Source organism: Lissotriton vulgaris, chromosome 6 (assembly GCF_964263255.1).
Source record: "Lissotriton vulgaris chromosome 6, aLisVul1.2, whole genome shotgun sequence".
In the NCBI taxonomy this organism is placed as follows: domain Eukaryota; kingdom Metazoa; phylum Chordata; class Amphibia; order Caudata; family Salamandridae; genus Lissotriton; species Lissotriton vulgaris.
Genome location: NC_141694.1, coordinates 1,567,293,240 through 1,567,307,416, shown reverse-complemented (window position 1 = coordinate 1,567,307,416; position 14,177 = coordinate 1,567,293,240). Strand labels below are relative to the sequence as shown.

Below are 14,177 nucleotides of genomic sequence, written 5' to 3'. Positions count from 1 at the left end.
CCCCAGGGACAGAAAGCAGCTACCGAGATGGGAGGAGGGAAGTCCGAGCAGGGCATGTCTGGCTGCCAACCCCCTGCAGAGAAGTGGGAGGAGGGAGGTTGGGGCTGGGGCAGGAAGGTGATCCCGGAAGAGTACCTGAAGCAAAAGGGAAGAGGAAGAGACCAATGCACAGCAGCACCAGCCAGAGTCAAGCAGCAACACTGAAAAACGTGCCCCAAATAGGGAGGCCAACCGGCACACACACTCCGGCAAATAGCAAAACTGCCGGGAGCGCCAACAAGGATCACAAGTAAATACCACAGTGGGACCCAGGGCGCAAACACCCCCGAGATATTAGCTCACAGGCCAGCTCGCTGCCTGGCGTAACACTGCAGCACCATGCAACACCCGGCGCAGAGCACCCAGCCCACCGCTGCACCCCCTGCACAGCAGAGCCCACAGGACGCCAGCGGACCGGAGCGCCCCAAAACGAGCACGAGAGGCGCTGTGCATGACCTACTAACCGCCCATTGGGTCCAGCAGCCACCAACCTGTTCTCGTACCCACGAGGCACAACAAGTGACAGAGAGGCTGAGGCGCCCGACACAGCCACAGCACCGCCTGCATGTCAGGGACATCGCAGAAAGCTGGAAGGAAGGAGGGAGGGAAGGAGAACCAGCTGGAAGCACACCACGCCTGCACTCAAACTACTTTGCATAAGCGAGCAAAGCTTGTACTATTGCTGTATATATTCTCTGGGAGTGAGGAAGCAGGATTGGCCTTTGCCACAGAGTATTCAGACAGTGTCCGTAGGGCTCGTCGGACAGGTCAGTGAGTGAGATACTTTTTTGGCCGTTTGTAGGTCTGTTTTATTGCATGCTTTGCTGTTAATTTCTCTGACATAACAAATACGGCCTTCAGAACGCTCAAATCCATTCAGTCTTTCATACCTTGCACAATACTTTTACAGCGTATCTTCATAAATTCAAAACTGTCCCATTTTATAAACGTGGTGCTCGGTCCGAATTTCTGTCCCAGTCTGATCCCAGGAAGCATACACTCTACCTTCCTGTACTGTACCTGCTCTTTGTGTGTAGAGAAACACTGCATTACTGCTGCTGCACTAGTTCTGCACCTATTCTTTGTGTAATTGATCCTGTTCTTGGAAACTTGGAAATTTCGTTTGACCTTACAAATGCCAAAATGATGGACTTTGTAAACGTTTGGTTTATCTACAGCATGACAACCTGCAGGATGCAGCCACCAGCTCAGCCCCAACCTGCCAAGATGACCAGCGGGCGTGGAACAACTCCTGCAGACACACCCCTTCCACAACACAAGTCGGGACCAGGGATGGCAAAATGATCCAGAGCCGGGCCCCGAACTCCTGCCCAGATCTGCCTCAGTAACAAAGCTCCCGGTCAACAACCCAAACCCCCCACAACAAACAGGAGGTCGGAGCCACAGGACAAAAGGGGGTGAGAGTAGGGGTGTGTGGGGTGGCTAGTAATTGTCCCGCACTCACAGCTACAAAACTGACGCAAGCAGTATCGCCCGCCCAGGGGACGCGCACCAGACTGCATGACCAGGATGAAGAAAGAGCTGAGTAACCAAGCTCCCGGTCAACAACCCAAACCCCCCACAACAAACAGGAGGTCAGAGCCACAGGACAAAAGGGGGTGAGAGTAGGGGTGTGTGGGGTGGCTAGTAATTGCCCCGCACTCACAGCTACAAAACCGACGCAAGCAGTATCGCCCGCCCAGGGGACGCGCACCAGACTGCATGACCAGGATGAAGAAAGAGGAAGGCCAGTGGGCGGGGGCAGGTATAAGTACCTCACCCCATCCCTCTGTGCCCAGAAGTGACGTGGCCTCAGTGCCAAACTTTTGGGGACTCCTTGGGCATCCCCACGACTAGAGCGTGGAGATTTGTTGTAATGCTGCTCTAAGGTGGCCAATGCAAAAACAACAGTTGATGGACAAAATGCAGAACAATGTCAAACATTCACCCCAGTACAGAGATGTGGGCCTAAATCCATCGTTTTTTTGATCACCATGCCATTCCAGCATCCGAAGAGCGACCGCCGACGGCAGATCGTTCTCCCATCTCCCCGCCAAGACCTGTAACACCCTCCCCATCCACCTACGGCAGACCCAAGACCTGCTGACCTTCAGAGGACTCCTCAAGACCTGGCTTTTTGAGCAGTAGGAGCCCCCCCCCCCACCCCCCCGCTTTGAGACCCTCACGGTTAAGTAGTGCGCTTTACAAATGCTATGATTGATTGACTGATTCCAGTTTGAACCCAGCCATATGCAAATCAGTCTTGACCCTTTGCCCCATGGGAACAGTCCAGCCCGAACTGCCAAGCCAGGTCCTCCCTGGACTGGAAACAAGCATCCTAGGACCGGCTCCATCAGCCAGGATACCTTGATTCCAGTGGCATGGAACTGGGGTGGCAGAGTGAGCTAAAGAATGATGATGGATTAAACCCAGATCAGTTGACTGGGGGTGAGTGCTTGTATTGTTTAATACTCTGTCCATCATCCCCTTTGGTTTTGCTTTGTTTGCCCTAAGTTGGCAGGGTATGCCCAGACGTGGGTCCATTGCTCACTTTGCCACTGGATTCAAGCTAGCCTGGCTGATGACGGCTGATTAGCCAGAAACCGGTCTCAGGATGCTGGTTTCCGGTCCAGGGAAGACATGGCTTGGCAGTTCGGGCTGGACAGTTCCCATGAGGCACAGGGTCAGACTGATTTTCATATGACCATGTCGGAACTGGGGTGGTGGAGTGAGCTAAAGAATGATGATGGATTAAACCCAGATCAGTTGACTGGGGGTGAGTGCTTGCATTGTTCAACACTCCGTCCATCATCGTCTTTGGTTTTGCTCTAAGGTGGCCGGCATTTTATTTGGGCACACTGTGCGCACCACGGGCAGCCTCATTCACCTTACAAATGCCAAAATGATGGACTTTGAACATTTTTGGCTTATCTAAGTACTTAACTCAAAGAATTATTTTGTTTTGCCAAGTTTTACATTTTTTATCGTTTGAGGGGGCAGAGCCCCAAAGAGGCGAAATCTGGAGTGAGGGAGGAGGTTTGAGCCCAATTACCACCTGGCCAACCATGCGTGGAGGGGGGTGTCAAAGAAAGGAGGCGAGGCTTACATTCCGAGTAGACTGTCCCACAAAAACAAATATCAAAGGCTTCTTAGCCGGCAGCCTACATCTTAGGTACGTTGTGAAATCCCTGATGAACGTCGGCTGCCCAGGATCTCCAAACACGAGCTGGAAACCTGCTCTCTGCATGTGTTTACAACCCTGTGCTTCTAGCTCAATGCGTGCATCGTATGAGTTGGCAAGTCTGCACTAGCGGAACTAAAACAACGTTTTCTTTTTTAAAGAAAACAATGTGTTTACCTGAACCGTTTGGTGCAATGTTTCCCTTTGTCCACTCTTGCTTATTTGCCAAGGCAATATATTATGGCTGCATGAATGGATGAGTGCATAGATTACTACCTGCATGGATGGAGGAAGTGCGTATGATTGCATAAGTGATTCATCACTGCATCCTCTCATTCAAGATCAAAACACACAGAAATTCGACAATCTACAAGAATCACTCTGACTTACTGCGTTTCTTTCTTTAGCTGCTAAATGACAGAGAAAAGTTTCAAATGCCATTAGATTCTGTCAAACCCAACCAGGTTTCAGTCTTGAGCAACTTCAATTGTTCCACGCCAACAAAAACATTTACAAATTCTCTGTAATTTGTTTTGAGAATCGCAGCTTTCACAGACTCCCCGGAACAGCCATTTACTATGTCAGTAACTGCGAATTCAAACATGCAGAAATAATACAACTGGGTCATTTGCCTACCAAAATGCTTCTTTGGAACCCAAGTGGAGCTTTCTGCGTGGGCGGACAGGCTCTGTTCCACAGCTGGAGAAAACCTCTTCCAATTAGTGAACTCCAGAGTGAAGTTAAGAGCGTCATCATTTACCGAGCAAATCCTGCAAAACAAAATGTTAGCACAAAGTTTATCACCTGCATCAGCGAAAAAACAGCCAAAGAGTAAACCTAGAAAAATAATATTCTGTCGTTTATGCCCAATTAACTAAATTCAGGGAGTCCCTCAAATATAAATTGAACTGAAAACCGAAGGCAATTCAATGACAAGGCGAAACAACTTCATAAATCCTTCACATTCTTACATTATATGTTATTCGGCAACATTTACTTCGCGAGTAAACAATAGAGTGCACTGCAATAGACCTCACTATAAATACAATCTCACACATATTAATGCTACAGTGGGCGAAACTGATCTCCCATATACATGCTGTGTTAGGTAACCGTGCAGGCAATGAAAGAAAACTACTCCGCTTAACAAGTCGAAAATCATTACCAGATCAAAATGCAGAAATGGATTAAAATACACATCCCTAAGCCCGGAGGAGTGTTGACTATATGCTGATCATTACCATATTATTATCTGCCTTCTCCCGGGAGTTGCCTCAAGGATTGCGTTGCTGTCTCGGCCATGCACGTATCTGCAGGTGACCCAAAGTGAACGCGTGGATGATAAAAGGAAAGAGCATGCAAGGGTGCCTTAATCGTTTTGTGGTTTACCACATCACCTACGGTTAAAAAATCACTACTAGGAAAGGGGGGGGCAGCTCGGCCCCCTCGCACATATGGCGGGGCTCCGGCTACCCCCTCCCCGTATCCTCGATGGTGTGGTGTTCCCCCCCTTTTTGCCGCGTCTTGATGACGCAGTGGGGGGCGTCCCACCACAGATTGGTGCAGGCTCACCATTGACCCGGAAGCAATGGGAGTGCTTCCGGGTCAAGGGGAGGAGCCAGGGGGAGGAAAGCCAGCTAGAACTGGTCAGCCCCCCATTTCTCAAGAGGATAAAAGGCCTGGAGAGCGCGGGAGGCTCCCTCTTGCCCCCACGCTCTCCACACCCGCTCCATGCCCCTCAGCTAGGGGCTGAATACATTTTGTTCTTTTTCTTATCTGCAGGATCAGCGAGGGAGCACGCGGAACGTCAATGCGGGACAAGAGGTCAGCAGTGGCCCATTTGCGGTGGTACAGAGCAGTAGGAATCTGCGAGCGCGGCGGACGGGGCAGAGTTAATTGCAGAAATCTGCGAGCGCGGAGAGGCGCTCCAGGGCGGGTTGCTCTTTTGGGCCGTGAGGTACCGGGCCGAGGTCCATTGACACGCGGTAAGGCAGCGAGGGAGGGGAGAGCGAGCTACAGGCCAAGGTCAAGCGCAATAGTGTTGCGGGGCAGGAGAGGGTGCTAAAGTGTTGGCGCTCGTTTGTTTTTGGCCTTGGGGAATAAGGTTACCCCTTTTTTCAAAGTCTAATGGGCTATTAAAGCGAAAGGGAACATTTGGGTGTGTTACACGTGTTGGTACGCGGCAGTAAGGCGGATTAGCATCGCCGAGCCATTGTGCTGCAAGGTAGCGATCAGCAAGCGAAGCAGGGTCGGCCCTGGTTAGTACGTGGATGGTAGACCAGATTTGAACGCTCCCTGTTTGTTCAATATACTAAGCAGTAGGGGACTACAGTGGGTTATTCTACGCTCAGCTAGGGTGGTTTTGCAACAATCTGAATTCCAGCAAGTAAGTTAAGACTGTCAGGAGTGGTTTAGACAGGCGAAGGAGGGTCGGCCCTGGTTAGTACACGGATGGGAGACCAGTTTTGAACGCTCCCTGTTTGTTTGATTTACAAAGCGCTAGGGGATAACATTGTGAGTAATTCTACGCTCAGTTAGAGTTTTTTATTTCAAAACTTCAATTCCCAGGGCGCTAGTGAAATAAGGACAGGGCAAGGTAATGGTAATTTAATATTGCGCTGGCCCTGTAACAGTGTTCAGGACAAAGGCTTGAATTTTTTCAACCACAAGGTCCATTGTCTCTTGGAGCCATTACTGTGTTTTAACTTTTCTTTTCATCGTAGGCCTGCATTCAGGGGCGCTGCGGACGGAGGTGCCGGAGAGTGACACGGTGGACGACGCTATCCGAGGACACGGGCAGGCCTGCATTTCACTGCTTCTGTCGGGCCGCCGGGCTAGAGTGCGCTTGCCCAAGCACCCAGGTTAGCTAGTGTGTTGCGGTCACAGTTGCGTGGTGCTTACAGCCAGCCTGTGAGCCTCCTGCTTGGATAGAGGTACAAGGCACATCGTTCCCATAGGTGTGTCATTGAGTTTCAGTGTAGGTTGTTTACCAAAGGCAAAGGAAGGGAAATGGTCAGTGGGCGCGGCGCTAAGTGATCCCGCATGGAGCTCATGTTGCAGGGCATGATGCGCAGAATGTCAGCTATGGACAGGAAATTGGGGAAAATGGACCAGTTGGGGAAGAACGTGGCGGAAAGAAGTCAGAGGTTACATGGTCAAGCAGGGCCATCGGGGAGACCCAAGCAGATGATAGTGCCCCCTCAACCCAGGGGGGAACTAGATGCTTTGCCTAAGCGGGGCAGAGCCAAGAGGAGTTATGGTCGGGCCCCCAAGTCACGAGTAGTAGGGGGGGTCACCTGGGATGGTCCCCGAAGGAGTGCCCGCACCACTGGTAGCGCCCATACCTACTCCACCAACCCCGATAAGTGTACCAGTGGCAACGGCTCCAGACACACCGCAGACACCCCCAAACTTAGCGCCACCGGTGGTCCCAGCAGTAATTACAGTGGTACCAGCGGTGATCCCAGCACCTACCCCGGTGCGCGACACAGTATCACCCACCCCAGTGATTGCACCCCCGGGGTTGGTCAGGTGCCCCCTGAGCTGGCGGCACAGATAGCGGCAGTACTCCCCTGGCTGGGGATTGGGGGGATGTTACCCTCCTCGGAGGATCCCTCAGCAGAAGCGCAAAAAATGGTAGAAAAAATCATGGTGGCCAGGGGTGGCGGTGGGGTGCCAAGCGTACCAATTTCTCCTCAAACAACAGGTCCGGGCAGCAATTCGGGAAAAGACAAGAGTGTTGCACCAACGCGAGTCGCTGAAAGTGGTAAGGAGGTTGCTTTGCCGGTACTAGGAGCAGGTACAATACCCTCCAGGAGGGAAGCCTGGCCCAGCATGTTTCACAAGGGGTGAAGGCGTTGATATGGGCGGGCAAATATGTGAATATATTTTCATTGCTAATTGATAACAGGGAAATGGAGTATGCCAAGTCACAGAAGGACTGGATGTTTCCTAGCGAATGGAGGACCCAATTGGCTAAATTCAGGGGGGAGGAGACGCTAATTAATTGGATTAGAGCCTTTTCTGTATTTATGGCAATCACAGCCGAATGTTCCCCCAACTTGCAGGCAGAAATGGCTTGTTACCAGAGTAGAATTACAATGTTCAGTGACAAGCATGGAGGAGATGGGTGGAAGGAGTATGACATAGCCTTAAGGAAAGCGAAAGAGTTTGACCACTCATTATCCTGGGATAGGGTTGATTCTATTTCATGGTACGGCCAGTTTACAGGCGGGCAGACAGCGAGTGCGGGCACAAGCTGGAACAAAGGCTATCCCTCCAAACCCCATCAGCCCTTTCGGCCAGCGCAAGGGGGTGACGTGGCCGGTAAGGCCAGAGACAGTGGGGATCGAAAGTGCGTGTGTTGGGATTTTAACAGACGTACATGCACCAGGGCAGCGGGCACTTGTAAGTTCAAGCACGCATGTTACATATGTGGCCACTCTTCTCACCCAGAAACAGCATGCCGCTCAAAAGGTAACACCTCAGGAAACAGGGGAAGAAGGAAACAGGAATAGGGGGGAGGCTTGCGGGTCGCTCACTCACCCATTGACGTGCTGGCTATGATTCCTTGGCTGAACAGGTACCCAAGACCATGCCTCTGCAAGGATGCTGCAGGAAGGTTTCTGACATGGCTTCCAGATCCCAGTGGTGGGATATACCGGGACGCCAGAATGTAGGAATCAACTGTCAGTTAGGCACAACCCAGTTGTGGTGGTGACAAAAATTGAGAAGGAGCTGCGCCTGGGTAGGATAGCGGGTCCCTTTATGACATCCCTGTACCTAATTCTGTTTGCTCACCCCTCGGAGTTGTCCCAAAGAAAGAAAAGGGCGAGTACAGACTCATCCACAACCTCTCAGCACCTAGGGATGCATCATTAAATGACGCTATCGACGAAGGCGTTTATAGTGTGAAGTATGTGTCTTTTGATCAGGCAGTGGATATGTTGAGGATTCTTGAGCCTGGGGCATTGATGGCTAAATCAGACATTGAATCTGCTTTTCGGCTGCTGCCAGTACATCCCCTAGATCCACACCTGCCAGGTTTTTCCTTTCAAGGAAAATTCTATATTGATATGTGTATGCCCATGGTTTGCTCTGTTTCATGTGCCTACTTTGAGACATTCACTTCTTTCCTGGAATGAGTTTTGAGGCAGACAACGGGTCACCATCAAGTCATGCACTACCTGGATGACTTTCTTTTGCTGGGCGCAGCAGGCTCACAGGAGTGTGAGTGGGCATTGCAGGAATTTTGCGTGCTCTTGCAGGCTTTTGGGGTCTCGCTGGCAACAGGAAAAACGGTGGGGCCAGCAACATATTTGGAATTTTTAGGCATTGAATTGGACTCAGTTGAAGGTTGTTTCAGGTTACTCAAGGAAAAGATCACAGAATTCAGAGCAGCCCTACAGAAATGTTTGGTTAAAGAGACAGTGAAGCTACAGCAGCTGCAGCAGACCGTGGGTCAGCTGAATTTCGCATTGAGAGTAATACCTATGGCACGCCCCTTTTCCCGTTCAATCGCGCAGGCCATGAAGGGCCTGCGGGAAAAACACCATTGCACTAGATTGTCAGTCGAGCTTCGCCAGGACATGCGGATATGGATGGCATGCCTGGAGGATTTTAACGGCGGAGTAGTGTGCTGCGGCTCCTCCCACTACGTCGGCGGAGTTAGGTCTATGGACCGACGCTGCAGGCAGTGTGGGGCTTGGTGCCATATTTGGAAACAAGTGGGTGGCGCAAACGGTGGCCGGCTTGGTGGGAAGAAGGCGGCTTGACAGCGAACATCGGCTTTTTGGAGCTGTTTATAATATGGGTTGCATTAACGGTCTGGCCTGAACATTTGCGCAATCAATCTGTGATCTTCTGGTCAGACAACATGACCGTAGTTGAATGTATCAATCAACAGGCAGCGTGGTGTAAGTTTATACTCCGCTTAATGAAGGAGATTGTGCTGAGATGCTTGAAATTGAATGTACAGTTTAGGGCCAAACATGTCCCTGGGGTCTTGAATAACGCAGCTGAAGCACTCCCTCACTTTAAGATGCAGGTATTCAGGGAACATCTTTCATCTGCAGAGGCTACACCTGCACACTTCCCAACAACACTTTGGCAAATTGATGCCCCCAGCTACAGAACCTCGTGGCAGCCAGCCTAGCCCCCAGGACCAGGACGGTTTACGAAGGGGCGTTTATGTCTTATTGCTGTTTTTTGGGGCAGGACTGGGAGGTTAAGTGGGATCAAGAGGGGAATTTTACCTTGTACATGGACACGTTGCACAAAGAGGGGCGCTCAGCGGCGACAGCTAGCAGACACAAGGTGGCCGTCTCTTTCTTTGCGCAGATAAAAGGGGCCAGAGATCCCACAAAAAGTTTCATAGTGCGGAAGGCATTGAGGGTGTGGCAGCGCCTACAAGCGAATACCACTGACTCCAGACAACTAATAGGTTTGGAGCGGCTGGCAGCAGTATTGGAGGCCTTGTCTGACACTTGTAGCTCCTCAGGTGAGGTGCTCCTATTTAAAGCCTTTTATGGGGCATTACGAGTAAGCGAACTGGTGGCTAACAACAAATTGGACACGCTAGGTGGCCTCCGGCTCGACAACACAAAAATAATGGGCGATACAATGTTGTTAACCATACTTAAATCAAAAACAGATCAGGAGGCCCCGGGGGGGATAGCTTGGTACTCCATCGGGCACGGCCTAATCCTTGCTGCCCTGTGTCCCATGTAGAGGCATTCATCAGGCAACGGGTAGGCGCGGCAGTGGGAGCATTGTTAATACATGCAGACGGTACCCCATTGACCAGGTTTCAGTTCAAAAGAGTTTTGGCAATGGCAATCAGCAAGGCGGGTTTAAATCCTAAGGATTTTGGGACACATTCTTTCAGAATAGGAGCGGCCACTGAAGCAACAGCGAGAGGGTTGCATGCCAGCAGTGTAAAGAGGATTGGTAGATGGTCTTCCAACAGTTATAAACGTTATGTGCGGCTGCACATGTTGTAAGGTACAACTAAATCACCTGACACCTGCCTTGTTGTTTTGTTTATGTTTCAGTTTCTCGAGCCTGTGACGCAGGGCGGAAACTGGTACAGGGTCATCAACAGCATCCATCATCATCACGGCGAATGCAAGAAGACAGAAGGAGGACACATGTAGTATGGGTTGTTGGTCACTCGTATGTTAAACATGCTAAACCCGTTTTCCTTTCATGCGAATGTAGACGGAGGGCGGAGCAGGGGTTTTTCAAGGTTTCCTTTCATGGTAGGGGGGGCTCTGCCTCAGCCAGCTTAGTGGGTTCTTTTCAGAGTTACTCGACAAACACACCCAGCCGCCCTCAGTGGTTATCCTTCACCTGGGGGGAAACTATTTGGTAAAACTGGGCAGGAGGGTCCTTTTGGAAGAGATTCTCGGTAGCGGGTTGGCTTGCAAAGACATGCCCAGGCTGCACCATAGTGTGGTCTCAGTTGATACCTAGGCTGCAGTGGAGGGGGGGACTCTGTCAGGGCGTTGAATCACACATTAAAGAGGATCAACAACAAGATAGAGAAATCATTTCGAACACCTCAATTGCAGAGTATTCTACATGGGTGCATCTGGGGGGACCATTTCTACTTGCAGGATGGGGTCCACCTGACTGAGACAGGCAATGAGTTACTGACAAAGAATATTTTGGCATGGTTGGAGGATTTTGCGAGGTAGGTAGGACCTTCCAGAGTAGGAGTTTTATTGGTGGGGGGGGGGGGGGGGGGGGGGGGGGGGGGGGACAGATTGTCGGTCAACTATGCTGGCCCGTGGCGGTAAGGTCATGATTGGTGAGCAGCAATTTAAGGTCCTTAGGGGGCGTCACCATTCTCGAATGGGGTCACCCAGGGGGAGGGGCCAACGGTCTCTCCTAGAACTTCAGGGGCAGGATATCCGCTTGGTTGGAAGAGTGCGGAGGAGGGAGTCACGCTTTCCTTGGGCTGTTAGCCACCCCGCACGTACACTATGACATCATCAAACGGCGCAGAGTGAAAGGCCCCTCCTTTTGGTTTAATGGAGTTCACGGAGCGTACGGGGTAACCAGGAGAGGGACGTACTCTCCCGGTAACCGGGTCCTGTCGTGCATGCGCACTCATACGTGAGGGCGTAGCTGGATAATAAGGATCTGACACCGGTTAGCGACCTTGCTGTAGGCCCAAAAATGCTAGGATGCAAAATTCATACGTAGGATGTTAGATTCGGTTAGGAAACACGCTGTATTAGACATTTGTAAAGGTTAGCCTTTTCATACCTGTCTACATTGCTGTAAATATAATGTCAGAATTTAGCACATTAATGAGTGTGTAAATAATGTTTTATTTCAACAATTAATTTTTTTTTCATATTTTAATAAATATGGCCGGGGGGTTGCGAGACCTCCTGCCTTCCAAAGAAAACTCCTCGCATGGCTAATTACTTTAAGGGTTGATGTGGTGGTGCACAGGATAGGGAGGGGGTGGTCCGTAGTCCCAGACCATAAGGAATGGGGGGGCGCTCGGCCCCCTCGCACGTATGGCGGGGCACCGGCTCCCCCCTCCCCCGTATCCTCGATGGTGGGGCGTGCCCCCCCTTTTTGCCGCGTCTTGATGAAGCGGCGGGGGGTGCCCCACCACCGATTGGTGCAGGCTCACCGTTGACCCGGAAGCAATAGGAGTACTTCCGGGTCAAGGGAAGTGGCCAGGGGGAGGCGGGCCAGCTAGAACTGGTCAGCCCCCCATTTCTCAAGAGGATAAAAGGCCTGGAGATCGCGGGAGGCGCCCTCTTGCCCCTACGCTCTCCACGCCCGCTCCCTGCCCCTCAGCTAGGGGCTGAATAATTTTCCCACCCACCAGCCCTTGAAGCAGAATTTCAATCGTACGTTGGTCGGTATTGCCGTTTATGGTGCAATGACATGGTAAATATTGTTTGGTTTGAAATTTTCCTTAGGCCTTTTTCCCCTTTTACAGGCGGTAGTATTGGAATGTGAACAATTTGTGTGCATTGAAGTGTATGTACTTGTTTTGTCCTTAGGCCTTTTTCCCTTTCACAGGTGACATATTTGTCGTATTTATTGTAATCATTGGTCAGGCGGTAAGGTCATGGTCGGTGAGCAGCAATTTAAGGTCCTTAGAGGGCGTCACCATTCTCTAATGGGGTCGCCCAGGGGGAGGGGCCAATGGTCTCTCCTAGAACTTCAGGGGCAGGATATCCGCTTGGTTGGAAGAGTGCGGGGGAGGGAGTCACACTTTCCTTGGGCTGTTAACCACCCCGCACGTACACTATGACATCATCAAATGGCGCAGAGTGAAAGGGACCTCCTTTTGGTTTAATGGAGTTCACGGAGCGTACGGGGTAACCAGGAGAGGGACGTACTCTCCCGGTAACCGGGTCCTGTCGCGCATGCGCACTCATACGTGAGGGCGTAGCTGGAGAATATGTATGTATGTGTAGGCATTTATATAGCGCACTACTTACCCGGAGGGTCCCAAGGCGCTTCGACCGCTGCGAAACCCTTCCTGGCTTCCCTGAGAGATGGTCCCTTAATGGGTATCTCCAGGGTGAGACCAGGCATCCCCGGCATCTGACACCGGTTAGCGACCTTGCCGTAGGCCCAAATATGCTAGGATGCAAAATTCATACGTAGGATGTTAGATTCGGTTAGGAAACACGCTGTATTAGACATTTGTTATGGTTAGCCCTTTCATACCTGTCTACATTGCTGTAAATCTAATGTCAGAATTCTGCATATTAATGTTTGTGTAAATAATGTTTTATTTCAACAATTTTAATTTGTTTTCATATTTTAATAAATACGGCAGGGGGGTCGTGAGACCCCTGCCTTCCAAACAAAACTCCTCGCATGGCTAATTACTTCAAGGGTTGATGTGGTGGTGCACAGGACAGGGAGGGGGTGGTCGGTAGTCCCAGACCATACCCACAGTAGCATCAAGCACGTTGGCATACATGATCTGCGAGCAGACCACCTCTTAGGAATGGCAGAGGAGCGTCGCCCCACTGCCTGGCGCAGGGACAGCAAATGAAAAATAAAACAATGTTCTAGCATCGTTTTATTTTTCGTTTGCTGGCTCCGAGCCAGCTTGTGCTGGGAGGGGTGGGGCATGGGAGGGGGAGGAGGAGTGCGTGTGACTCCCTACGCGTGCGTATGGCCCGTTGTCTCAGGCCAACCAAAACACATGCACACTGAGGTTTCTCCCTCCCGTCTGCATTCAGCAGCTGGGCTGGAGAAACCCCACAGACTCCATGACCTGAGCGGAGCGGAGTGCCCTTCCAGCCCGCTCAGGCCATCCCCGTGCTGCAGGCTGCTGGGACCAGGAAGAAGCCAGCAAGAGCAACGCAAGGCTGCCGGCGGCTTCAGGAAAGTTTAAAAAATGATTATTAACACACCCAGCCCCCACGCGCTACCTCCGCCTCACCACTCTTTGTTAGTGGCCACCGATATTCACAAGTGAAGTTTGAACATACCTTGAAAACCAAGTGCCACACATCCAAGCGTGACATTTGATGACAGCACTAATGTCTACGGACAAGAAAACACAATCAGTGTAATCCAGGCTAGACCATACAAAATGCCTTTCCACGACCTGATCATCCGGTATCATCTGTACAAAGGAACGTAGGCAAGGCTGGCAAAATCTTTCTCACCATGTACCACAGGGCAGGGGAGCAGCAACACAAGAGATGACCTGCTTTTAAGGATCAGGAACCCAAGCTACCTGATTAAACAACTCCTTTGCCCTTAGTGTCTACTTTCTTGAATTCCCTGTCCAGTGTAGCAGTGGAAAAAAGAATTGGGCTTTAGTTTACTGGTGAAGGCCTGAAGTTTAATGCTCTCTGGAATAAGATGTTGGTACAGAAATTTTGTATAAAGTTTCAAGTTTATTTATTTATGATTTTGGAACTCATATGAGATCCACATAAAAGAATTAACAAAATTAATA

General features: G+C 50.8%; 1 protein-coding gene across 4 annotated transcripts in view; it reads right to left on the bottom strand.

The window, feature by feature from the left end:
- The window catches only part of ASB3 (ankyrin repeat and SOCS box containing 3), a 404,583-nt gene that overhangs the window by 20,344 nt on the left and 370,062 nt on the right, over window positions 1-14,177 (bottom strand). For all 4 annotated transcript variants that reach the window (XM_086927737.1, XM_086927738.1, XM_086927740.1 and 1 more), the window contains exon 10: window positions 3,857-3,990. In XM_086927737.1, the coding sequence (XP_086783863.1) occupies window positions 3,857-3,990 (134 nt within the window). The remainder of the gene's footprint in view (window positions 1-3,856; window positions 3,991-14,177) is intronic.